The sequence below is a fragment of the Drosophila suzukii genome, chromosome 3 (assembly GCF_043229965.1).
Source record: "Drosophila suzukii chromosome 3, CBGP_Dsuzu_IsoJpt1.0, whole genome shotgun sequence".
Classification (NCBI taxonomy): Eukaryota; Metazoa; Arthropoda; class Insecta; order Diptera; family Drosophilidae; genus Drosophila; species Drosophila suzukii.
Genome location: NC_092082.1, coordinates 92,611,593 through 92,637,205, shown reverse-complemented (window position 1 = coordinate 92,637,205; position 25,613 = coordinate 92,611,593). Strand labels below are relative to the sequence as shown.

The 25,613-nt window shown below is 43.9% G+C and overlaps 2 protein-coding genes across 3 annotated transcripts in view; one reads left to right on the top strand and one right to left on the bottom strand.

The window, feature by feature from the left end:
- Positions 1-301: 301 nt before the first annotated feature.
- Positions 302-24,647, bottom strand: nyo (nyobe). Of its 2 annotated transcripts, XM_065866449.2 has the most exons (9): positions 24,156-24,647; positions 18,008-18,073; positions 8,521-8,920; positions 7,519-7,679; positions 6,715-6,916; positions 6,113-6,364; positions 5,113-6,056; positions 4,544-4,747; positions 302-1,388 (listed from the first exon to the last, which is right to left on the bottom strand). In XM_065866449.2, exons 3-9 carry the CDS (start codon positions 8,913-8,915, stop codon positions 1,111-1,113), a joined length of 2,436 nt encoding a protein of 811 aa, XP_065722521.1. In that variant the 5' UTR covers positions 8,916-8,920; positions 18,008-18,073; positions 24,156-24,647; the 3' UTR covers positions 302-1,110. The 2 variants fall into 2 exon arrangements, with proteins under 2 accessions (XP_065722521.1, XP_065722522.1); XM_065866450.2 differs by lacking the exon at positions 18,008-18,073.
- Positions 23,915-25,613, top strand: part of LOC108010837 (methylthioribose-1-phosphate isomerase) — a 94,787-nt gene continuing 93,088 nt past the window's right edge. The window contains exon 1 of the mRNA XM_065866451.2: positions 23,915-23,932. The gene's annotated coding sequence lies outside the window, so the exon portion shown is untranslated. The remainder of the gene's footprint in view (positions 23,933-25,613) is intronic.

Genomic DNA, 25,613 nt, shown 5'->3' with positions numbered 1-25,613 from the left:
GTCGGACGGCCCCCAACAGAAAGATATATCCATGTGTGCCACATCTGTTTGCCCTGCTCAAAAGGCCGTGAAATTATCATAATTTCTATGGTTGTCTTTAGCTTTGACAAACATCAATTTGGCTAAGCGGTTCCCCAAGTTTCGTCGGACGCATGTTAATAGGAAAAGGTCTATGTTTTGGAGTTTATTAATTCAAAGCGTTAATAAATTTCGACATGCCCACCTTGCCACCGTAATTAATCTCTTAATTCATTGGGTTCCTGGTCGTGTGCCATTCATTGCTTAATTAAAAACCAACTCGTTTTATGTTTAGACATTTATTTATATTTAGGCGTAGAGTTTATTGCATTACTTAATCAGTACAATTCGTTTATCAAATTTTCGTTAATTAATTTTCATCTCCTGTCTTCTCGAGATTAATTGAAGTCTCTCGGAAGTTCCTAATAATTAGCACCGCCTTGCGTTTCGGCTAATAAATTAATAAATAATATGAAGTATGATTAGCAAATAAATAGTTGGGGTAATTAATTTGGGGTCTAGGGCTAGGGCCTCGGAAATTTAGAAATGCCGCCTTGCACAGAAGCCTGGCGCAAAACATTTTGATACAAAATTATTTGGCAAACTTTGTGGGTAAATTGTCAGCAGCTGAATAATTATTAATAAATAGTATAATAGTTATAAATGCAATTCGCTCGAGGACATGAAGCAGATTTCTCACTAAACATATAATTAGCCTAACTTTCGCTAGAGAGATTTTAAGTAGCTCTAAATTAAGTCGAATTTAGCATTTTTACGTTCTTTTCTTTTCTTGGCAATGCGCCGATTTAAAATGCTGGAACCTCGATTTCCAAGGCATTTAAAAGCGCGCATTCTTGAGAGATATGTGTATTTGTAACGTTTAAAAAAAAGGAGTCAAAACTCTAAGTGTAAACTAATCGTAGGCCTAACCTATTGTGGATTAATCTAGGGTTTCCAATGATTTTCATGTGTCGCTGCTAGGCGAATATTTTCTATTCAAGTCTCATCGAATCTTTTGAAGCTTTCGAGGCATATTGCGTTTGTTCCCAGCTAAGTGTTCCCGGCAAACAGCGAGAGCCACCCAGATCTTCCCTAGAACTGCTGTCCGTAGCGCCCGTTGATGCCGCTATCGTAGAGTTTGCTAAGCGTGTCCTTGGCGCTGCCTCCGTAGGACGCTCCCGAGGCCGAGGATCCGGCGGAGGAGTTGGGGGGTGGTCCGTACAGCATGGTGGGCGCTCCATAGGTGATGGTGGGCGTGGGCTCGTGCTGGTACAGGTAGCGCTCCTTGCTGGTGCGACGCTGCACGGTCTTCCAGATACCGAAGATGCTCAACTGGGCCAGCAGAAAGAGGGCTCCGGCCATGATCAGTCCTGCAAAGAGGGAATTTGGGAAATTGAAGGGTTAAGTAAGGGCCATAATATTTACTAAACCTTACACCTTGGTGTGTTAGAAGAAGAATATCCTAAACATAACCGTAATCCCTTAAACATTTATAAATTCCCCTTGCTACTCCAAACGCATTAAAATTATAGCCACACGCATGAGAAAAAATACCAATAAATGGTTATTTCATACAATTTTTAATCTTCTTTTAAGCTAAGCCTTTCGAGAACCTAACAACCTGAAAACAAGAGTTCGCTCCAGATTGTGTACTCAAGCAATTTAAAAAGGGAAGTCGGCCCCTTATCGCCATAAATCAAGGGGACTATCTCGGGTAACTGATCTAGTTCGAAAAGTCTCGATGGAAACTGGTTGCGGACAACGGGCCAAATGCTCGATAAGATCGCCTCGATGGGCGGAAAACAAGAAGAATAAAAGCCAGAAGTTCGGTTATCACAGAAAACAAAAGTGGGCGCCACTTGACCCACTTTACCGGGAACTGAAACCAGGCTAGAGAAGAGTACAGCTCCAAGGCCCCGAGACCAAGAGACCCAGCAGAATGACCAAGTGACCAAGTTTGACAGCAACAAGTTGAAGATAAACAAAAACAATGAGAAATAAAACAGCGACAATTTAATGCATGAGTTGCATATTTCGGCACGGACTTGCTTGGACTTCACTTTCTACACCCTAGACACATCGCATGTTCCCCTCGTTTTCCGCTCGCCTGGGTTCTTAAGAGTGCAACATGCCACATAAATAAGCCCGGACCTCGACGGAGGAGATTCGAAATACCGAACTGAACCGAAGCCGGTAGAAATCGGGTGAAAGTGCCGCCAAAGTCAAAGTCAAAGTCAAAGTAGAGCTGCAGTGCTCAACTTGCATGCGTTGTGGCCTCCGTTGTTTTTCGTGTCCAGTTCACGAAATCAGAATTTAAGAGCAACTGCGACGACGACATGCCAGATGACTATCAGAGATTACTTCGTAACATTGTTGTGGTTGTTCGCTCGTCCATTCGTTCGTTCCTCAAATGACCATAAAAAGTAAGCCGAAAAACAAATCAACAAACAAACCAACGCAGAGCCACAACGTCGTCATCACCATCATCATGATGATAGCCATGACTTGAATGAGTTTCAATAACAAAGTGCACGCACTTGGGACTTTATTTATGTATTTGACTCTGGTTTTTCATCGCAACAAGAAGACCAACCACAATAACAGTAACAAAGGAGGAAACAACAACAAAAATATACAAAATTATAGCAATTACTATAAACGGTCCACGGAGTTGTGGGAGTTTCGGGGGGCAATAAGTGAACTGAGGCGCCTACAAAATGGTAAACAATTTGATGAGACCCCAGCCAGAACAAAGAGCGAAGAATAGCGATGAGAAAGCCTGCAGAGTAACGAAAGTGAAGCCAACTAAAGTCTGAAGAAAACCACTTTTTAAAAGGCGAAACTATATAAATCGAATGGATTAAATGCAAACACTAAAAGCGAAACCATGGATCATCAATTTTTGCATCCGCCTAAAGGTCGATCAAGACACTGTGTAGTAAAGCGATCATTAAAATTATTTTAAAAAACCTATAAATTTGTTGTATCCTATAATATATATGCTAAAATCGGTCTAAAGCATAGACCGCTGATCAATATAATCAAAAGTGAAGGGTTCATTTGCTTGATGTCTTTTTTTAACGACTGGAAGGACCAACTAGGAATCGGGAGCACTAAAATTTATGTGTATAGTGCTTCTCAGAAAATTGGTTACAGATTAGTAACGAATATAAATCAGCATTTAGGAATGGTTATCCCAAAATCAATAAACCAAAAAATGCTTGAGTGATAACAGTGATTTAAGAGCTCAGATTATTTTTAAAAAGGTTCTATAGAAAATGGACAAGTAAATAAATAAAAGTGAGCTGACCGAAGTCTATAACTTGGCACAACGAAACTGCTTAGTTCTTAGACCAAGGCCGCTTCGAGTAATTCATTTAAATTGATTTTAAATGCTGTCTTATGAAAGAGAAAAGATAATGCACCATTAGGCAAATATTAGAAATTATGTCGTGGTTCTTAGGCAAAAGCACTTATGAATAGTAGCGAGTTTGATGAAAGCGAAACGGTTGCTCTGCATTTAAGAGGAAAACTTCCTGGCGATTCCATTCGTTGTAATACCAGAAATTAAAGACCTGAACAACCGTAAAGTGGCCATTAAAATGATTGGATTAATGGGTGAGATTCATTTCTAAATAAATATCGGCGAAGAATGTAAAATGCTCATAAACTTTGACAAATTACAGGGTGTCGTTGATGCGGCGTTAAATTGCTGCTCTGCATGCCAAAGCTGAAGGCCACGACTCATCTTCTCCTGGGTGCACACGCATATCCAAGTTGGCCAGGTGATCTCGGTGAAGAGTGAGCAATGTGTGCGGCAAATGAGCTTAAGCACAGGTAAAACCGTTGCTCTAATTGCTTCGGTTTGCTCGCCTCTGATCTGCCTTGAAATGCCTTGAAATGCAGCGCGTAATTACCACAGAAATGTACGCTTGATGTCTGGTGGTCCAGTGGAGTTTCATCTGTCTAACGAGCTGTCAATTTAACGCTTCAACGCGGCCTGGCAATTGCTCCACAAAAGCAGCGGCAGCGACACATGGGAGATGCAGAAGCAGAAGCAGAGTCAGAATCTCGGTAGCTGGAAAACCCAGCAGCCACCTGGATGTTGGACAACCAACTGTGCAGAAAGATTTTCGCGTCGCACGAAAACGAGGCGTGCAGAATCCTGCTGCACAGCTTCGGCCTCGGATGAACTAGTGACCTGGTCGTGAGCCAGCAGAGACACCAAGAAGATGCCAGTCCAACATCATAACACAGAACACGTTCTGGACAACGAAGAACCTAATTTAAGGCCCCTTGCCCAAGTCGGCAATGATGAAAAATTGATTCATTATCAAAATTAGCGAGCCAAGAACAAGCTGAGCGCCTCACGATGCGAGGAGGACACGATGTCGTCCGGCTACAGCTACAGCTGCAGTTCCAGCTCCTGATCTTCCTGCTGCTTGTCTATGCAAATCAAGCTGGCTTTGATTCGCGCTTGATTGGGCTTTTTCACAGAGCCCCCGGAAAGGAATATCGAACTTACCATAGCCATTAAGGCAAGTGAGCTTGTCCTGGGCCACGCCCGCATAGGCCTTCTCGTGTGGACCGCTGTCATTTCCATGGGTAGTGGTGCCATCCTCTGGCTGGAAGCCGAACTTGTCTGTGATTTGTATGGACTGCATGAGCAGTATGTTATCATCCACAGGGCCCACATCACGTCGGTGGCGTGTGCTGAGCAAGAACTCGGCTGCAAGGAAAGGCGAAATGACTATAGTTGGGATGTATATCGGAAAGAAAAGTTTAAAATGATATCTCTACCATAATATGGCGTTCAATATCATATCTTATGAAATATATTCAAAATATCCTATCAGAAAAATTACTGAAATTTTATGTATCGTTCTAAACGAGAAAATATCGAGAAAATCGATATAAAATCGGGCAAATTGTAACATTTTTACTTTTATTGATAAAAAATCTCTGATTCAAAAGTTGCGATGCACATAAAGCATATAAGTTTCATATATTCAAACTGTATATCAACATATCGAACATATAAGGTAGCCCTGATCCTACTGAGGAGTCCAAAAGACACTACAAAGCAGTACTTACCACCATCGGTTCCATTCAGCACAGACCGCTTCTTGCGTCCATAGGAAACCAGAGACTTGAGCTCTCCACTGGCGCCATCCTCGCTGTCACAAATCACGGGCTCACAGCGAGGAATGCAGGGCGTTACCAAGGCACGAAACTGGACCACTTCGCTGGAAGGAAACTTGAAGGCGTCGAACTGCGAGAGCAGCACCTTGCGATTGTGCGCCAGCTTTTGGATGGTGCCCATGATGTATTGGTCGGTGGGGCAGCCATTAGCATCGATCAGGGTTATCTCGGCGCTGTCGGAACCGTCCATGGCCACCAGTTCCCTCACGAAGATCTCGTACGGGCTGTTGGGCTCCACGATCTCGAAACGCAGGGCCAGCGGATCCCCGACCTCGGCAATCCTCTTCATGTCGCTGCCATCCCGCGAGGTGATCTTCATGATCACATTGGGCGAATCAATGGTGATCTCTTCGCTCAGCGAGGACTCGATCTCTCCAGTTACTCCCAGGTCCACATCGTTCAGCACAGTCTTGTTGGTCAAGTCGTATTGGCAGGAAACAGCCAGACCAAGATCGGATGAGGTGACAATCATGTCGTGGTGCTGAATCACAATGTCGTTCATATACCGGCCATAAGCACTCTGTCGCACATTGCACTCCAGATCATTGTAGCCCATGCGGAAGTCGAATTCCAGGGAGTTATTCACATTCACAGCGCAGGATTTGGGAGCTCCCTTGGCATAAACCTTGCCGTCGAAAAGCTTGGAGGTCCTAATCTTGGTAATCATCTCCCCGGAGCGGCACTCGATAGACACGTTGTAGCAGGCGGAGAGTTCATAGGTGGCCGCCTCTGGAACATCCAAGTAGGGATCCATAACATCGGTCAAGGTGGCGCGACTGTGGTGCGACAGGCGGCAGACCATGTCTCCAGTATCGTTGTAGTCATACGAGTGGCATCTAACCAGGATTACATGTCAGAGAGGGACCTAATTTTCACCTTAACTATTTCTTACCTGTAAGGAGAGTTCAAGCAAAGATCGCGGCACTCATCGATGGTATTGATGTCCTGGTAAACCGAATCCACCGTCTTCAGGATTTTGCCCGAAATCCGTTTGAATTCGCACAGTTTGCTGGGCTCCTCGGCGCAGTTGTTCTCCAGATAATCGGCTCCATCGTAGGGCTCCACACTTCCTCCGGCGGAGAGGGTGATGCGGTCCATGTCGGACAGCTCACAAAGACCCGAGTGGCGGTAGTAGTTGGCCGATCTGAGAGGATTGAGCGGTAGAGGTCGGAAGAGTGAAGGACGGAAAGCGAGTGGCGAAGGTAGTGGAAGAGAGCAAGCGTTACGAGAAGGCATTAGGAAGGAGTGGCAAGTTCAAACGAGAGCGATGAGTTCAAGTTAAGCCGCTCGAAATCATAAAATGTTAGCATTATTTGATTAGATTAGATCTATAGATTATAAAAATATGTTTGGGTCTTTGATGTAATATTGGAAGAACTGTTCTATTAATGAAATGTCAGCTCAGATTGTAACCTTAAATAACCATACATATTTTTCTAGATCTTTGTAATAGCAATCCCATCCCACAAGCCACTGGCATTACTCAACACTCACCGGCATGTGAATTCGGTCTCTCCCAAGCAGAGTTCCAAACAGTCGCGTCGCGACAGAACCGTCTGACTAGATTTGACGTGCTCCGGGAGGCGGTAACCTTGAACGCGATCGATGCACCAGGCCTTCGAGCAAGGACGCACGCCCAAACACGATTTCTGTGCGTAGATGGTGAAAACCGGAAACTGCGAGCGCGAAAGTGAACCTGAAAAACGCAGAAAATGAGAAATGAAAAGTGGCGAAAAGGCGGCGCGAAAGGCGGAAAATGCGGGAAAGGCAACGGGGCTGTGCGTATTTTATGCGTTTTACGCACACGCCCCTTCACTGCAAAGTAACAGGCGTTGAGAAACGGGCAACAGCTCCGGCCTTTCGGAGCCGAATCAGCTGAATCAGCCGAGCCACGACAACTGCATCGACATTCGAGATTCGACTGGGAAGGCTGAGGCTGCAGAAATTATGCGTTACTATGCCAAAAGCCAGTTTGCCTGCAGAATGGGCAAAAATCTAGTTTGCAGGCCGGGCCAAAAACCGCGTCGTGCGTAAAAGCAAAAGGCGTGTGCTGCTGCAGGTTCGCCTTTTATTTATTTCTGTTTTTTTCGCGGACACGCGGGTGATTTATGCCCCCGGGCCACGACAACAGCCCACAACAGCCGACCTGCATGAACTAGAACTCAGTAATTGAGTAAATGAATGAATGAACGACCGACTGGCTGAGTCGCCTGAATTATTGAGCTTTCTTTGGCACAAAAAGAAAAAAGAAATATAAAACAGCGCAGCCGTTTGGAATTCTCACACTTTCTAACTCACCTGGCAATTTATCGGCGGTCGTCTTGAACAGCACACACAATCCGGTTTCGTAGTTGACAGCGCTGCAGGACTCGTTATTTTGGCAGGCCTCCAGGCAGTCGGTGAGCATCAGAGTCCCGGGCAAAGTGTCAAGCATTTTCGATGGGGCCGAGAGCACGTAGCTGAGAAGTGAGGAAAGATGATTTATAAATGAGATCGATACCGAGATACCCGATGATTTATGGCAGATGGCTAATGGATGCCCAATACGAACGAAAACGAAAGTGATCGGACGTTCTTGCGACGGAAGGTCTATATTATCGAGCGCCAAACAAAAGACTCAGGCAACGAACTTGCGGCGGGCGATGACATCGTGAAGAAATAGTAATGGGATTAGTCACGTTTTAACCATAGTGTCACTCCTACGGAGACCACACATTTGCATATGCCAGTTAGCAGTGTTCCACTGTGGTGGTGCTGATGCTATTGGAGGCTCCCTTCCTGGGCTCACCGTTATCTTGTCTTCTCTTCTTATGGAAATGTTAATTGGCCCAGATGTCGGGGCGCATTTCATTAAAAATGTATACGAACTTGCGGCCGGCCCATTGTGTTGTCGCTCACAAAATTCAAATTTTTAGAAGAAAAGCAAAAGTGAAAATAACAAGTGGCCATAAAATGTAATCAAGTTTCTATAATGCCGGCGATGTTGCGTAAGTTTGGGGTTTAGTGAAACTGTTCATTGTTTCTTGTGACAGTTTTGAAAAGGTGGCGGTTGTTTAGGGGAATTTCTTCCATTGGTTATGCCACACTTGCTAGGAAAGTCTGTTTATATTTGGAAAATCTGTTTTTAATAAGCTTACTTATGATGCAAATCACTAAGCTAATGGGCAGCTATTATTTAACAAAGACTTCTATTTATTTAGTTTGTTTAAGCTCTAGAAGAAATCATATCAACAATGCCCTAGCATATTTATTTTCGCAGGTTTCCTGCACGAACACTGTACTTCTGAACACTGAACTCACCCGGTTATGATCTCGAAGCCAATCATATCTGGATCGCACTCCTCCTCCTGAGCTCCGGCTGGTGCCTTGTCCGTCTTCGCCTCCGGCTGAGCCTCTATGGGTGTGGCCAGGGGCTTGGGCAGCTCTCCACTGCCAGCTGAAGCTGCAGATCCAGATGCTGATCCCACCGTGGCTGCCTCCTGGTCGCCGCTTCCTTCCGTGGTGCTGGTGCTGCTGGTGCTGGCGGGCGTGGAGCTGCCAGATGAGGCTACTGCCGGCGGCGAAGGCGTCACATTGGTGCGCGGATTGGTCTGCTTGACCGGCTTGACAGGACGTTTTGTTTTGCGTGCGGCGCTGGCGGCGTCACTCGCAATTAGGCAGATCAGCAGCAGAAAGGTGCAGCGGCGTAGAAACATTTTGTCTGCAATTGAAATGGGTATATGGTTACATGGTGTGAGCCGTAATCTGGTGGCTCCAGCGTCATCCCCCGGGGAGATGGCTAAATGCTAATTAGGCAACTAATTTCACATTACGCGCAATTTATGTAATTCCTGGTGTGCACTTTATTAGTTTGGCGTTAGTCTTACGAGAGTCTAGGGTTCCTCCACGGGGGCTTTGCTCGCCCAGGAATGAAAACGGAACGGAACTTTGTGTCTTCGATGGTATTCCATGGTATTCTGTGGTATTCAGTGGTATTCCTCTGGTCTTTCTATGCTCGAGCTTTAATTGCCTGACTTGTACGCTGTGTGTTCGCAGCGTTTAATTAAAGCTACAGCTGCGCTTACAGCGATCTCGGCTCTTTTCATTGTGCATATACAACAGTTGCATATACAACAATCAGAACAAAAACATTGCTCGGGCCCCTTAGTGGGGCGAAGTTTTATGTGTGAAAAACACCGCCGCATGGGAATTATTTGGGAGCAGTACTTCGGATAGGTAGTGCCTGGATGCGATCGGGTGTAGGTGGCACCACGCTGGGAGATCCCAGACCCCAGATCCAAGAGACCCGAGAAACCCCAGGGGCCTAGATTCCACCTGGTAAGTATAGGTGTGCAATGTGCCAGATACACAGAGCGCATACTATATAGCTGCTTTCGGTCAGGTGTGATAATTAATATTATTACCAATGAAATATGAGCTCTTACATTTTTACCACATAATAAATTAAAACGAAATTTATTCATAAAGGGACGCTTGAATATTTAATGATCAGTCAGGTGTGATAATTAGTATTATTACAAATGTAGCTAGGTGATTTTTCTACATAATACTAGAAATTAAAAAGTAATTATTTGCTTTAAGTACTAAAATCATATACTTTGGGGTTCGAAGTGTAACTCCTGATTTCTCATCTACATGGTTATTTGATCTTAGAATAGTAAGACAGTTTACAACCTACTTTACCATAAAGGCAAAAAAACGGGTTAGTCAGCTAAAACCCGAGGTGAATCCCCTTTAACTTTATTATTTTACTTGATGTCTATATTTGGAATCCAACATGTCACTTAAAATGTCATTGACATGTCGCGTATCCAAATAATCATACTGTCGTCTCAGTTCCTTGCCTCTGTCATAACGATTTGCTAATCCAATTATGCAATCTCACTTCAACGCGCGAAACAATTAACACTTTACAGCAGGCGAATCTCAAATCTTCAGTAGTATTTCCTTCCTTTATTTTTTTTTTTGCGAATAACTGACTATTTCCCGCATTTCGGCGTGAAAGTGAATTCAAGACGTATGCCCCATTCATAAAAAAAGACAACCAAAAAAGACATTTTCGTGTTGTAAAATACTTTTATGCGTTTCGGCTGTCGATCGCCGGCAAGAGCTTATAGAGTGAGTTTCACTGACTGGCAGCGTGGCAGTAAAAAAAGGCAAAGCAGTTGGAAAACAGAGATTCGCACTGCTGAGCCACCTGTGAGATAATCTAAAGTGTGGCTCATTATTTTGCCGGAGAGACAACGAAGAAGATTTAGCGGTTAATAAGCGGCTGCGTGAGAAAAGATTTTCGTTCGGATTTGCTAGTTTTTTTCGTACATTTTTGTTTAAGCTCTCTTGCTGGGCACTTGTTTAATGTTTCGTTAGTTACATAATTAATTATGGGCAGGGGTTAGCCGGCAGGTGGGTTGCATGCAAAACCAGGGACACGCCCACACCTCCTTCGACTGCGGCAGCGGCTCACACATAAATTATGAAAGCCAAACAAGAGTGGATGGGATGGTGGCGAGGAGAAAGAACCGTTAATGTTAATAACATGCTTTAAGATACTGCACTAAAAACAATATGTGGCTGGAACCTGCAACCTGGAACCCCTCGATCATCCCATCCCATCTCGCTGCTGCGCACCACCACCACCATTCTTCTGCTCGATTGATCGGCGAAATAAGAAAATAAGAATGAGATGGAAAAAATGGGAAGAAACCAGAGGCGAACTCATTACGGAACGCTCACTTCCACTTGCAATTAGTGGTATGAATGAATTTATGCTAATTATGGGCCTCGACAGGCAACGCAACGCGCTTTTAATAAGCCCCCGCGGGCTGAAACATTGACTTTGGTTTCAGACCCATTCTTATCTCTCTTCTGGCCTTTTTGGCCTTTTTCTGCGGCCCTTCCCCCTAGTTTTTCTTTCGATTCGGTTCAGTTTCACCTGCTAACCCACAAATGTAATGAGCCATTGACCAAAGTGGACAGAAAAGCCACGAGAAGAATGGCCCAAAACCGGAGGAACGGTAAATGTGCGTGTGTGTGGCATGCGGTTGCTTCAAATCTCTGGATTCGGTAAAAAGAAAAACGTTCTGTGGTTCCACAGCACTTAGAATTTTCATGTGAGCGTAACCGAGAACCTCCCAAAAAAAGGCAGCTACATTTTAATTAACCCGCTGCTGTAATTTGTGGCCAGCCAAACGTTCTTTTGTCTTCCCGTTTTTCCTTTTCTATCTGCTGACTTTTGATTCTTCAACGAACGAGCGGCTGATGATTTTTCTTCGTCGAGGTTAGATATGTCTATCAATTTCACTAATTGAACGTTAACAAGCCGCCGCATCGTTGCTGCAAGCGGTTTTCCATCTATCAATCATGTAAACTACTCGGCGATTCAAATCGAACAGAGGGAGAGATACAATTTGGTTAGTTATTAGGTGAGACCCGGCCATTCGCAGCTGCTTCCTAGTCAGATATCCAGATTCTGCCTTGTTAATGTTTGGCCCATAAACAAAAGTCTCAAGCAACGAACTAACTATATGTGTATGGCGCTTTGATTGCGGCCTGCAGAGTTTCCATTACAATTTGCTAATGGCTTTTCGCCCCGTCCATCTGACTCTCTCGCAAGTGAAAACAAAAGATGAACCCATTTGCCGATGAAAATCTAATTGAAAACGTTTATACTGAATTCGATTTGCTTTACTGACTGGTCGAAAGGTCACTGCTGAATATATTCAATAAAAATTTCTCTAGTTTCGAATTCGTATGCGGGTTCCCACAGAAGGCATAATAATATTTTCGATCGTTCGATTTGAATTTATGCCAACTAAATGCCAAATGCTAATTGACTTTGCGGCCATAAAAAAAAAAACACTTTCTCAGTAGAAGCGCGGAGGAAAACCTGCTGACTGCAGGCTTACAATTCCAGCCTGAGCATGCATAATAAATGCGGCCTGCCGAGAAATGAGTGCCCGTCTGGCAGGAGGAAGCAGCATATTAGCACTGGAGTCGCCGATGCGGCATTATCATAAACTAAATATAGCAGCAAATATCAATTTGATTGTGCTGTGCTGGCCGAGAGCGCACAAATTGAGACCGGTGCACAATGGCGATTCAGATTCAGTCCAGAGACTGGCCAACCAGAGACTGCAGAGACCAAAGACCCGGCCAAAACAGGCATTGTGTTGGCCAGCAAGTACCGTTCAGCTTTGCCGCATGTCCGGCTGCTGGCCAGTGATAAATTATCACTGTTGGCCGGGCCATTACTTTTCGGAAATGTACGAGGTGAGCGACTGCAGTGGCTCAGCACCACCACCTCAGTACCTCTACCACCTCCACCACCAATAAAAGTGGGAATCAGAATGCTCTGACGATGAGAATGCGCTTTTGGCCGATGGGCAGGCGGTAACCGGAGATAAACAGCCGGCTTTTGCCAAGGCGTTGGCGTTTATTATGCAAATATTTTAGCCTTAACTTAAGGCCGCAAATTAATATTGCTCAGCTCGGAGCTGCAACTGTAGAACTTTAGAACTTCAGAACAGCAGAACAATGTCGCATTCATTTAACGGCACTTGGCTGATTGTTATTTAAAGTTCAGTTCATAACAATTGTGGTGCAGAGTGGTGCAGTGGCTCAGAGTGGCTCGGAGTGGTGCTGATGCTTTGTCCGCTTCGCAATTTACTACTTTTGCATAGTTAACAACTTGATTGGTAGCACTGGGCAAGCTGACATTGAAATGTAGGCCTTGCCATCATCGATGCCCGCCAATGATTGCTGCTGATGTTGTCGTGGTTGTCTTCTTTGTGTTGTCATGCTGCATAAGTGGAGACGGAGACGGCGAGGACTGGTTGCTGCCGCCTGTTGCATAACTAACAATGTTTAGAGCGCATAAATACATGGCCACGGCCGCAAAGAACACCGTACGGTGAAGCCAGAGCAAAGCGAACTCCATCTAACATCTAACATTCAGAGTAACGGAGTCCCGCACAAATGCTCATGACATGCAAAGGAATTTCAGTTATGTTCGGGGCCGCCCCATGCGGGGCGTGTTTCTCCCCTGAAATCCCAGGATCTCCAGATATATCCCCAGCCATTTAGCAATGCAAATTGCGTTGTTTAGTTTATAGATAATGTCATTCAGAATGCTCTCGCACAAGCATCACAGAAATGCTTAAGGAACTCGGCGCGATACAGAACAAGTTCGCTGCCAAAGCAACTCGATAAATGCCCGTGATAAGGCTGAGGAACGACAGTTGGCATGGAAAGCAGAGGCAAATCTACGGGTAGCATTTTTCTGGCCGGAGAGTACAGATATTTGATTGGTGAATCTCGCTTAGTTTGAGTTACGATCAGTAGTATGTTATGTGCATCATTTGGATTGACAGCATCCCAACCCTTCCCCATTCGGACTGACCATCTTCACTCATTAATGGTCCACATAACATTGTAACTTTGGGCTACTAGCTGCTCACGGAGCTCCATAAAAGAACACTAGCAGGAAAAGGCACGAATCTTCAGTCAACGCAAGGCAATTAACGCTCTTAATCCGCCTAGAAGGACCATAAAATAAATTTCATTTCTTGAATTTCTAACCTTAGGTGGCTAACATGAAATTCTAAAAAATGATACGAATGTTTGAAAACAACCTAAATCCCTTCGGCATCAATCTGATATCCCAGGATGGTCATCCATAATCATTTATGGTTCATATCTGAAAGATACATCGTTAAAATGGCACTTGGAAAACCACAAAGAAAAGGCACATCACCAGGTACAACTTAATCTTCATCAGAGCAGTCGGCACTGGAGACAGTTTATGGTCATAAGCCAGGCAATTAACACTTGACATTCTTTTCACTTTTTGTCGGCCGTTGATATGCTTTAGGCCCCGTACAACAGCGACCACTAATCGCCTCATAAAAACACATTTTATTTGAACTACGTGACAAACAGAACTTTATGGCTAGTAGTGCAAGCGAAGAATTCAAGAAGGGACCGGAGAATTGGAGAATAGAGAGTTCTTTCGGACGTGGTGCCAAGTACATTTCGCTTTCTAGCAGCCCACATTCTGGCGTTCTGGTCTTCTGGCATTCCGGCATTATGGTATTCTGGCCTTCACCTGGCCATTCTTCGGCTCCATTGTCCGATGGCATCAAATTCTACTTGAGCGCTAATTCGAGTCAATAAAAAAGCGTTTAAAAGCAAACAATAATGAATGCTAGTTGCTCTGTGCGGTCGGCTATTAGAAATTCTAGCAAACTGGCTCACAGAAACACACAACATACAGAAGTGAAAGAAAGCCGGCCAGACGTAAATTAAATGGAAACTGCCAGGCGAAAAACAACACAGAAAAAGCGTGCTTTTTCGAAATCGAATGCCCGGGCGGCACGTGTCGTCTTCATCGCTGGCTTTTCTCTTTTGGGAAATTCTTGGGGCCGAGACTCATAACCGAAAACCGCTGACAGCCAAACATAAATCCCGACAAAGCCCGAAAAAGGAAACGGCTGAGAGACTGCAAGACATGAGGAAAAACAACCCGTACAAAATCTAAACAAATTGAAAAGCGCACGCCAAAGTCGCATCATCATCATCGAGAGCTTGAAAACTGGACCTGGAAATCTGGAAATCAGGTCGCTTGGCGGTCGGGCCTCCCACAGTCGTATGATTTATGCCCAGTTAACTGTTCACCCACCGACCGACCGCCCGACCATCCAACCAACCAACCAACTAACCAACTCATGGGTGCGTTGCAAATTTACGACTCAATCAAATGCAAATTGCAAGAATTTTTGAACCGAGCTGCACCTGCTGGGGGTCTTTTCCTGCCGGTGGGTGACCCAGTTTCCCAAGGGGGAAAACGGTTATAAATTGCGTGAAAATGCATTACGCAAGTACAAAAGGCTGTGAATGGTGGCAGCAACATCATCATCCACTGCCAACATTCAACATACACCATGCAACATTCAACATTCAACGGGCAACAATGTGAATTGGCCGCTCCAGTTTTGCTGGCTAATTTATGCAACATTTGTTCGCTTGGCAGGTGGAAGCTGTCGGCGCACGTAACTGTCAACATGGCGCAAACTAACTGTAAACTGCATATGCCAACAACCACCCACTGCAGAAAATGCAGCCACTGAACCACTGAGCCATCGAGCCACCGAGCCACCTCACCTCACCTTACCACTTTTGCCACTGAGCCACCGACCGCGCAGCTAATTGTCGACGCTTTTTGCATTTAAGCCAATTTGCGTTCACATTGTTGCCCGTCTGGCTGCTGGAAAACGGCTGCCATCTAAATATCTAAACCCGGGGCCAGAATTCTGGCCAAGATCTCGACTTTCAGCCGTATCTTCTCCGTGTGTTTGGGTCGATTAGAATGTGCCATTAACCCATTTGCGAGCGCTGGCTCGTCTATTTGGGGTTTTGGCGCGAAAGATGCACATAGAATGTGCAATTTAAATGCGCAGCGAAGCTGGCGACAAATTCAATTAACCCGTAAAGATAACACAATTGATGAGTTAACGAGTTTTAGGTAAATATTATGATAGGAATTTAATTCGATTTGTGGTTTTATGATAGACTGATTTGTTCTCTTATGAACGTTTAGTAAAACAACTTTATTGAGCTTTATCAACTTTAAATAAGACAATAATCCTGCTCAAAAGACCATAAAAAGAAAATGTAATGTTCAGATCGCAAATTAAAATGGATTTTACATATACATTTTTTCTGGTTGAAAATTTCAAGACGTAGAGCAATACAATTCTCTTCCACTTCTCCAACTAAAAATCATATTTTCCATTTCTTTTGTCGCGATTGAAATACCTTTCCATCCAGTCATTTGTCAACAAGTTCTGTATGCACAACAGGTACAGGCGGACCAAAGGATGAATGGCAGGCACTTAAATATGTGGCACTCAAGGGGTTAAAAGCGGCTTACGGCAGCTAAGACAACAAGCAAACCAACAGTCCAACAAACAAACAAACAAACATCGCAGGGAAACAAACAAGTTTTGTGCTGCTCAAACTCAAACACACGGGCCTAAGCAAACAGAAGCAAAACAATTTTAGTTAGGCGTTGGAATGGGAATGGGATTTGTTTGTTTGCCAGATGGATAGATAGATTGACTGATTGATAGACTGACGGACCAGTGGCTTTTGCAGCCTTATGATTTCGCCTTGCCGACGTTGCGCTAATTTGTTGGCATCCATCGAGTGGAATTGGCCAAGACAGGAAGGCAGCAAAAAGCAAAAAGCCAAGCCAAGCCGAGCCAACCAAAGAGCTTGCGGAATCTGGCAGACAAACGCTGCCGCCGCGAAAGACTGTCTGCAGAATTCCAGGTAATTCTCCGTTTGATTTATTAACCATCATTACACACATTCGATGGCCGCTGATCTTTTGCTGCTGCCGGGCAATCAGAATCAATATCTCAGCATCGCAGTTGGACTTCCGGTTCAGTCAGGTGTTTGTATTTATCCCCACCATTTGCCAGAGGAAGAGAAATCAAGTCCTTTTGGAAAGGAAGCGGATCGGACTTCGGTTGGACTACGACTTGTATGGACCCATAAATAACCACCAAAAAGAGAGTCAGTAGCCCAATTGGCCACGTTTATATATAGAACGGATCGCATTATATAATTTGCACTGGCCAAGATTTATGGCCCGGGCGCAGTTGCCATTTGTGGCGATGCTTCCATTTCGAATGCGTCTTTAAAACGCAATAAATATTAAAGCCCCTGGTCCTCTGCGTGCAGTTTATTCAGTTTATTCGCGATTCCGTAGCCATGGCCGTGGAATTGTATCTCTGTTCCTCTGCCTATCGGCAGCTAGGCGAAAATGCTGCCGAGAAAAGCATCTCAAAAGTGGAACAGGCCAACGGCATGCAACATTGGCTGGAGGAGAAGAAAAGAAGCCACGACAACTGGGCTCCCTCCTCGCTGTTCTCTGTTCTCTGTTCTTGGCTAACAATATTCATTGCACAATTATGCCTTGCCTGATTCTTATACCAGATCTTAATGCTTTATATAGACAGCTAATTTATGCAGTGTCTGCACGTCAGTTAGATACTCACATACATATATATCCCAGCCCACGCCAAATTATTTGCTATTTAGCCAAACATCAGCCTAGTTGGCGGAGAAGCCGAAACTGGGTCGGCGATATGCACTGGAATGCACCTGAATTTGGCTTAAACGAACTTCACGTTGTTTACCTTGTTCTACCATCATCAAAAGATTCTGGAACCGAAATCTTGATTATACTAACTACGGGATGCTTTTTTATGTACTGCAAACGCACTAAACCCAACTTCCTTTCAAACTCCCCGGATTTATTTAATTTATTTAAAACCAATTACGACTCGCATTCAAAGATTGGATAAGAGCTCTTCCAGTGAATGGCGTTGGTATAAAACTTTATGACCGACTGCAGTTTTCTCGATTGCATTTTCCACCTTGGGCCGCCCATTAAACTCGCTGGTTCGGGTTTTATGGTTCTTCTGTTTCATCGTTCGCACTTCATTTTGATGAATATTTAAATATTTCCCGTAGTAAAAAATAACAGGCAACTTCCGCTCCCCTCGAAAAATTGTTATGGTTTTTAGTAGAACATTTCAGTGTTCTGGGAAATTTTCCTATGAATAATTTAGTGTATTGTGTCAACTGGATGGCCTTAAAAAATACCCAAGAATCCTGCCTGCCTGCCGGCTCTTAAATAGAATTCTCATCCCATTGTCGATTCTGGGGCTCTGACACTCTGAACTTGACATAACCCCCAAGCCATATTTGATTTGGCACATACCTTAACTGTTTGCTCTCGTGTCTTCAATCCTCTCAAAACTCCAGATCGGGTCTTTCCTCGCTGTATCTGTAAGGCAAACAAATGCAAATTAGTTAAATATTTGCCTACAACAATGGGCCCGGTTTTGAGCCACAAACCCACTTAAAGCTAAAGTACGCCCGATACAGATCTGGGCATCTGCATCTGCATCTGCATCTCGAGGCAATTGAGTTTAGTGTGACAACGTTTAATGTGAAAACGAGAACTAAATAAATAATTTTTACCACTGCAAACAAACAATGAGATGCAGCGATAATTTCATTAAAAGAGAGAAAACTTAGGGAGATCTTATGTATGGTATAGTATGGCATAGCCACTCCAGCGGATGGATGGTTGGATGGCTGGATGGCTGCATGGTGTATCCGTCTTGACGTCGAGCGCTTATCTGGAGTTTGAATCGTCAGCAGGTGACATTGAAGTAATTTACTTGCTGTTGCCAGTTTCCACCGCTACCCACACAATTTATTTGCAACTATTTAAGCGAAGAAATACAGAGAATACGGAGAAGGAAGACAAGAAAGCCGGGCCAAAAAGCGAAGCGATGCGGCAAAAAGCCAGGCCAGTTCAACGAAGGCAGCGATCTTGGTAGGTATTATTAGCCAGAGTCTCAGTCACTCACAGAACTCGGCTTTTTCCCCCGAGCTCTGGCTCTAAGAGCTTCTTCTCCAGCTTCTTGCTTTATTATTGGCTGACAGTGGTGTCGTTGTTGCGGCAGTGGTTGTCGTTGCTGCAGTTGCCGCTGTTGCAGTTGCTGCTGCTGCATTTGCTGCTGCTGCTTTTCGCATTCCATGCTAGCGAAAGTTGACCTAGTCGACGATCGCGGTTTTTGTTTTTGTCGTTGGAGGCGGCAGGGGTTGCAAAACGAGGCAGTGCAAATTTGCTTATAAATAACGAAATTAAATTTGGCCAAAAGCCAAATAACTCAACTAGCAGCTATGACCAAGCACATTTGGATAACATAGAGACAAAATGAATGATCGATTGGAAAAGTTGACGTATCATTTTCAGAAAGATAAAAGACAAAATGTGAAAATTGTTATTAAATAAAAAGATACAGAAGATTATATTGACAAATAATATCTTTGAAATTTTGAAAAACGATTTTTAAAAATAAAACTCATATATTTAATCAAGTTTTTGAGCATCGGTGTGTTATGACCTCCAGCATTTTCTTTATCACCTTAAAAAATTCGATATTTTAAAGATCTCTTTTTTCTTCCTGTGCAGCCATTTAACATGGAAATTTGTTGAAGTTTCTCCCGGTCAATCTTCACTGAATTCTACCGACTATCAACCACCAACTAGCAACTGAACACTGAAGACTGAAAACATTTGCACAATTAACTATGCAGTGCACGCGCCCGACTTCGATGCTCCCGATGTTCGTTTCTTTTTTATTTTTTGGTTACTTTCTTTTGGCAGTTTTAAAATGCAAATTGCCCTGATGATGGAGTGCCGGGCATTCTAATCAACTAGAGATTTCTGCAAAATCTTCAACTCTTACTTTCGATCTGTATCAGGTTGCCACAAGTCTTCACCGGCTGACGTCAGCAGTTTCAGACAACAAGAGGTTTCCGCTGGCGGCGAGGAAAGAAAAGAACCATGGCAGGCGGAAGCTTCAGCCTCTGCCTCTGCCTTTCAGACATTGAACTGTAACACTTTCTATTGGGGTCAGCCGAAAAAAGTAACCACCAACGAAATAATAATAAAAATGCCATTGAATGGGTGTAGAGGCTAGGGAAGCTAGAAAAACTCGTGGTTGGCTGGTTCATAAAGGCGGACAGACATGCATGGCCAGCACAATGGAAATGCCCAAAATGCCAGGCACGTTCCCCTACCGGTGGGGAAAAAAAGCAGACCCACTAACTCTGGAAATCCAACCTATTAATGTAATTTTTCTCTCAATCTCTAGTATCTTCTTTATATATATGGGTACATCTACACTCCCGAACTGAAACGCAGGCAATGTCAAAATGTTAACAGCACTCAATGGCATCCACCGGCTGTTTTTTCGCTCGCTTCCCTGGAAAGGGGTCTTCTAGAGGTCTGCGGGGTCTGGAGGTCTGCGGCGCTTTCTTTTGTGCACCCAGCCAAGATTTTTGTCACGATCCCGAGGCTTTAACGTTTATTGGATTATTGTCATTAAATTTGTTTGGCTTCGCGGAAAGTCTTGAAAGCGAAATCCAGACGGGTGAAACTCTATAGAGAGGGCTTTGAGGGACGGAAGTCCTCGGCGTGAGTCAGAGGTTAGATCTAAAGAGGCGCTACTCGTCTTGCAGTGACCTTGGCTAAAGGTCACTTATTGGATATTTAGAAGGGATCTGGAAAGGTTGGGGTACCATTTTATTTATGGTTATGAAGAGCATAGCCTATTTTTAAAGATTTAGAAGAGGTTATTGATTTAGGATTGTTATATTATGCAATACAATCACTTTATCTCCTATCTCTTTATATGTTCTTTAATAGAGATAACCTTTCCTTATTGATGTCTTTATTTAATGATAATTAATTTATTCTTTTGATTATTTTAATGATTAATTTATTTATTCTACTCTTTAGGTTAATGATGGTATGTGGTATGTGTAATTGAATTTTCGTTTGACCAGCAGATGTCCCATGCTCATGGCTCTTGGATCCTTGAGCGTGCTTTTACTTTTCTTCCCAGCCAATTGGCGCTTTTCCTTTTTGGCATTATCATTGGCGGCAGACAGACAAATATGTATGAGGCACTGCATCCACATATCCATCGGCGAGCCAGCTGGCAAATGTCAAAGTTTAAGCAAATACAAACGCCTTGGCATTGGCATTGCGATGGCGATTGCCATTTGCCATTTGGTCGTGCCAGATGGGTTTGAATTTGAGTCTGAGCCTGAGTTGCACCCAAAGCGTTTCCAGCCTCCTCTGCTTCGTTTTCGCGCATTTAATCGGCGACAATCACAAGGCTTTTTTTTGGGGGGCAGGGGGAGAAAGACGTTTTTATTTATGGCCAAGGAAGCCAAACAAGCGAAAGTCAAATTCTTCAACGATTATTTCTTGCTGATTTTCGGAGGCCGCTTCTTCTGTCTGAAATCGTTTGCCCAAACTTTGGTGTCATTTATCCCCACCTTGAGTTCATTTTTCTCTTTCGTATTTTTGGTTTTTGGATTGCGGATTGCCTCTAGGCCTTCAGGCGGCAGGAGGCGATAGCAACTCCTGCCATTGTCTTTTGACTTTGACTTTGGGTTCAACGATATTTCGAGTGTGCGAAAAGTGAAACTCTCAATTGTCAATGTCCGATGTCTCTGAACTTGGCTCAGATATCTTAGCCCCTGGCTGCTGCCAATGCTGCATGCGAAAGCCATTTGCTTTTCAATTAAATTTCAATTAAAATATTACCGCAACAAGAAGACGGCAGCCGAAATACTTTCACACAATCGCAAATTATTTCGGGCAGCACTTCTGAACGAATTAGCCAAACTGCATGTCTTCAAATCGGACACGTTTCAATGAAAGCGAATCAAGTGCAAAACGAGCTAGCATTTTGATGGACAGGTTGTGCTGTGCTGTTGCCGTGTTATTAGCCTCTGGAGAGGCGATTGAACAGGGCGTATACTTAATAAGTGTAATTCACATGATCAAAACGGTTTCATAGCTTGATATGACCACGCAAGTCGTGGGATAAACTGTACTTAACTGCCCCAGCCAGATAATCTTCTTCTCGGGGGGAAATCCGATGTGTAGAAAGCTGCTCTCATCAGATGATATCATCAGCCAATTTCCTTCGATAATTTCTCAACCCAATTTCTTGGATCTTGCGCATAAATTATCAGATCAAGCGACATTAGCCCCAAAAAAGGTGCCGAAAACCCAGATGAGAGCTAATCACTGGCCATAGCCAAATGCAAAGTAATCCAAACAGTTATGTTACTTCCCATCCGTCGACCATTGTTGGATAAACCTTTGCTAATTGCCGGGCCAAACAGCCAACTGACCCAAAAGCTGACAATCGCAAATAAACAAAAATGGGAATTTGGCACGCCGAAAACCAAACAGTAAAACTGTTAACCCAAATGAGGCTCGGCTTTCAGATGGCAAACTCAGACGGGGAGATTTCTTCACAATTGACAATTCTAGCCGCGGTCCATCAATCAATTTTCCTCTGGTTAAACTGAAACGGAAGCGGTTTTTCTGCCTGACAATCACAATCGCAATCGCAATGGCAATCTCGCTACTTAGAATCCATTTCGCGATTTCTTCTCGTCGACGACAACTTGATTAGCCATTGATGACCGCTGTCAGCCGCAAAAGTAAATTACAAAATGGAGGGAATAGAAAAAGCATAAAGCATATAGCCTGGAAGGTAGAAATCAAATGCAAAAGCAAAAGCGCGGACTTGCGCCAAATGTCAAATTAAATCTATCAATTTCACAGCAGAATGAACGCCCAAATGCGGTGGGTCTGGCCGGGTGTATAAATCCCATATAAAATCCGCCTGGCCAGACATTTGAAATTGCTTTGCTGACACCAGAGTGTGTGGGGAGTGGCCATAGCATCTAGATGGTAGATGCTTTAGATGGCTCTAAGGCACAGCTGCTGTGGCATTTGATGTTGTTTGCCCGTAATTGCAATGGGAGAACTTTTTGCAGAGGCTAATCAACGCTAACTGCAACAAACAAGCTGGACAAACAAACGCAAATTGTTTTCCAAGGCACGGAAGCCCAGGCCCATACCCAGACCCAGGCGAATATTAAATGCACATGACAAATTGCCAGGCCGAAGGCGAAGGCTCTTGGAGATTCTCCTCTTTTTTTCCTTGGCCATCTTGGCCATCTTTTTGCTTGCCCATTTGGCGGCAATTAAAGCGCACGCTTCGTCTAATCAACGGCGACTGGCAGGCTGCGTAAATGAATAGCTGCCAGGCGAAAGAAGGCTGTGTTGTAACTGTCATGTCATCATGATGATGCCAGCTCCCTAGCTTCCCAGCTTCCTCGCCAGAGCCAGGCCAGAGACAAAGTCAAAGCCCAGTCATGGCCAGGGCAATTATTGCGGGCAAATTTAAATACCAACTCCCCGAAGTCCGTGGAGAAACCCTATCCAAGGCAGCCAACAAACACGGTAGCTGACGTTCAATGGATCATTTCAGCCGGTGGTCTTCGGGCCTCTTCTTATTCTTGACTTTAACCCGGGCTCTCCAGATCATCATCGCCTTTTATCAGAAGTCGCAGAGCAGTCCTGGGTTCTATTATCTTTCTTCCCCACTCTTTGGTTGCGGGTTCTGTTCTTCTGACACGTTGCATTGTGGATTTCACACCACATCTGGGGCTTAATTATTTTAATTGCCCGACTTGTGTTCGCTTTTAATTATGGGGACTCTAGATGATCTATAAAAGACAGCACAAGACAACGAAACTTAATGAATCTGTTGCCAATTAATGCAAATGTTATGGATGCCATCACAATTACAATGTGGATGCATTATATTTGATTGCACAAGGGAGTGTTAGATCTTGGGAAGATTTGGCCTCAGGCTTTAATAAATGTATTGTAAACGAAAAAATATTTAAGGATTTCGTAAAGCTCACATTTTTGAGCAAGAAATAGGTGAGAAATTAAGAAAAGAAAACTACCAAAATAAAATATAGTTCAATTTGAATATTTAAAATCGACTTAGAAAATAAAATTATAAAAATAATTATAAAAAATATCAAAACGATTTATATCTTAAGGGATGGATTACCAAAAACTGTTTATTTCTTGAATCTATTTTCGCTACTATTAATGGTTTTAAATTTTACGTTTTTAAACTTGCAGCTTCAAATTCACCGTCATCTATAGGAACTTCTGGATAAGCTATACCACCACATACTGCTGTTAAGAAATTAAAGAATAATATTTTCGAAGGCAGAGGTAAGTGAACCGCTATTAAAAGCACTTAAATTATTTATTTTGAACTCCGTGAGGATCGGGAAATGCTGTAATCAATCGACTCAAGGTTGTTCTCAGAGCAGATAGTTCAAACAAGAAGGAGAATTCTTGCCGATCGCCGTTTCTGTTTCTGATTTTGCATTTCTGACTTGTCATCGCACATAAACATAATATGTGTGTGAGGTAAAAGTTAATAAACACTCACTTGGGCAGAATAACTTGCAACTGCAACTGTAACTTGGGGTCGTGATTTTCAGAAGTGACCGAAAAGTATCCTTTCCTTTCGGATTGTCTTGTTCTCCTGGCTTTTTCGGCTATCGATGCTGAGTCACGCTTCACTTTCGAGATGAGTTTTATTCATGTATGTAAATGATCACTGTTTGCTGATTACACACATTGCACATTGGTTGGGGATTGAATGTTGCACTTGACTGGGGTTGTTCCTTCTCAAAGAGCCACGGACAAAGGGTTCCTGCAACGCGATTCGGTTTGATTTGTGATTTTTTTTTGTTTGGCAAGTCGCGAGATCGCTGCGAACTTGACCGTCGAGAGTTGACCGAATAACTAAAGCAAACTCCGGCTAATCAGTCGTTATATAAGTTGCTCTCGGAGGAGTTTTGAGTTCTTCTGCTGGTATTTGCTTCTTTTGCTGCGCTGCTCGCGTGCGTTCGCCTTGACAATGGGCAACGTTTTAAACTGCTGCCGAGCACGGAGCTCAAAAGAAAGCCAGCACAAAAAGCGGCAAAGGCAAAGAAAGCCAAAGAAATGAGCCGCAAACGCAAAAGGCTCAAAGCCAAACTCTCGTTTTGAGCTCGCGTTTGAGTGAGTTTCTCTGGGGGAAAAGCGAGTGAGTGTGTCTTCTGCTGTCTTTTGTTTGCATTTCACTCGGGAAGACTCGGAAGACGCTCTTCTCGGGCTCTCTTCGCTTCGGCAGCTCTCTTCTGCGGCACATGTGGCATGTTTCATTGAGTCCCGTCGCGGTCCATTCATAATTTCGATTACCGAATCCCCCGGCAGCAGAAGAAACAGAACCCGGAAAGTTCAAAACGGGCACACACGACGTTCAATATCATTAATTAAATTGGAATCAGTTCACGAGCTGCGGAGGAGATCGAACCAGAGAACTAGAACCGGGGGAAAATCAATTTTGCCCATGAGATCGCACTTAGGCGAGTTATTGGTACATGAAAATTATGATATTACTTCTTGGCCAGCTCGAATTCTCATTTCTCTCTTTTGTGGTCAGCAGCAGCAGTGTCGTGCGTTTTATGCTCCATAAAAGCTGTCCAGCACAGCAGTTTAAATGAATTAGGAGCCCAAAACGAAGTCAACTTGATTAGAAAGGCGGTGGCGCAGAATCAAAACAGCCATCAATGGATCACACAGCCCCACGAGATGCCAAAGAAAGTTGCACATTTGTCGGACGGCGTGGCTAAACAAATAGTTTGATAACATTTCTATTGAGTCATTAGCATGTCAGGCTCATAAATTGAACGGTTGAAACGATCATCCAATGTAAACACAAGCGATCACAGAACAATCGACACAAAGGGCCACCGAAAAATGAATCAATTTGTGATCGGATCGGATTTTGGATGTGGATTGTCTTGGAATCGGATGACGGCAGACGGCAGACCTTTCGCTTTCAACGAAGCTGTAACTG

Coding starts and splice junctions, on each gene's coding strand:
- nyo (XM_065866449.2), bottom strand. CDS start 8,915: ATGTTTCTACGCCGCTGCACCTTTCTGCTGCTGATCTGCCTAATTGCG. Junction 6,057..6,112: donor TGCTTGAACTCTCCTTACAG/GTAAGAAATAGT, acceptor AATCCTGGTTAG/ATGCCACTCGTATGACTACA. Junction 1,389..4,543: donor CACTTGCCTTAATGGCTATG/GTAAGTTCGATA, acceptor CCCTCTTTGCAG/GACTGATCATGGCCGGAGCC.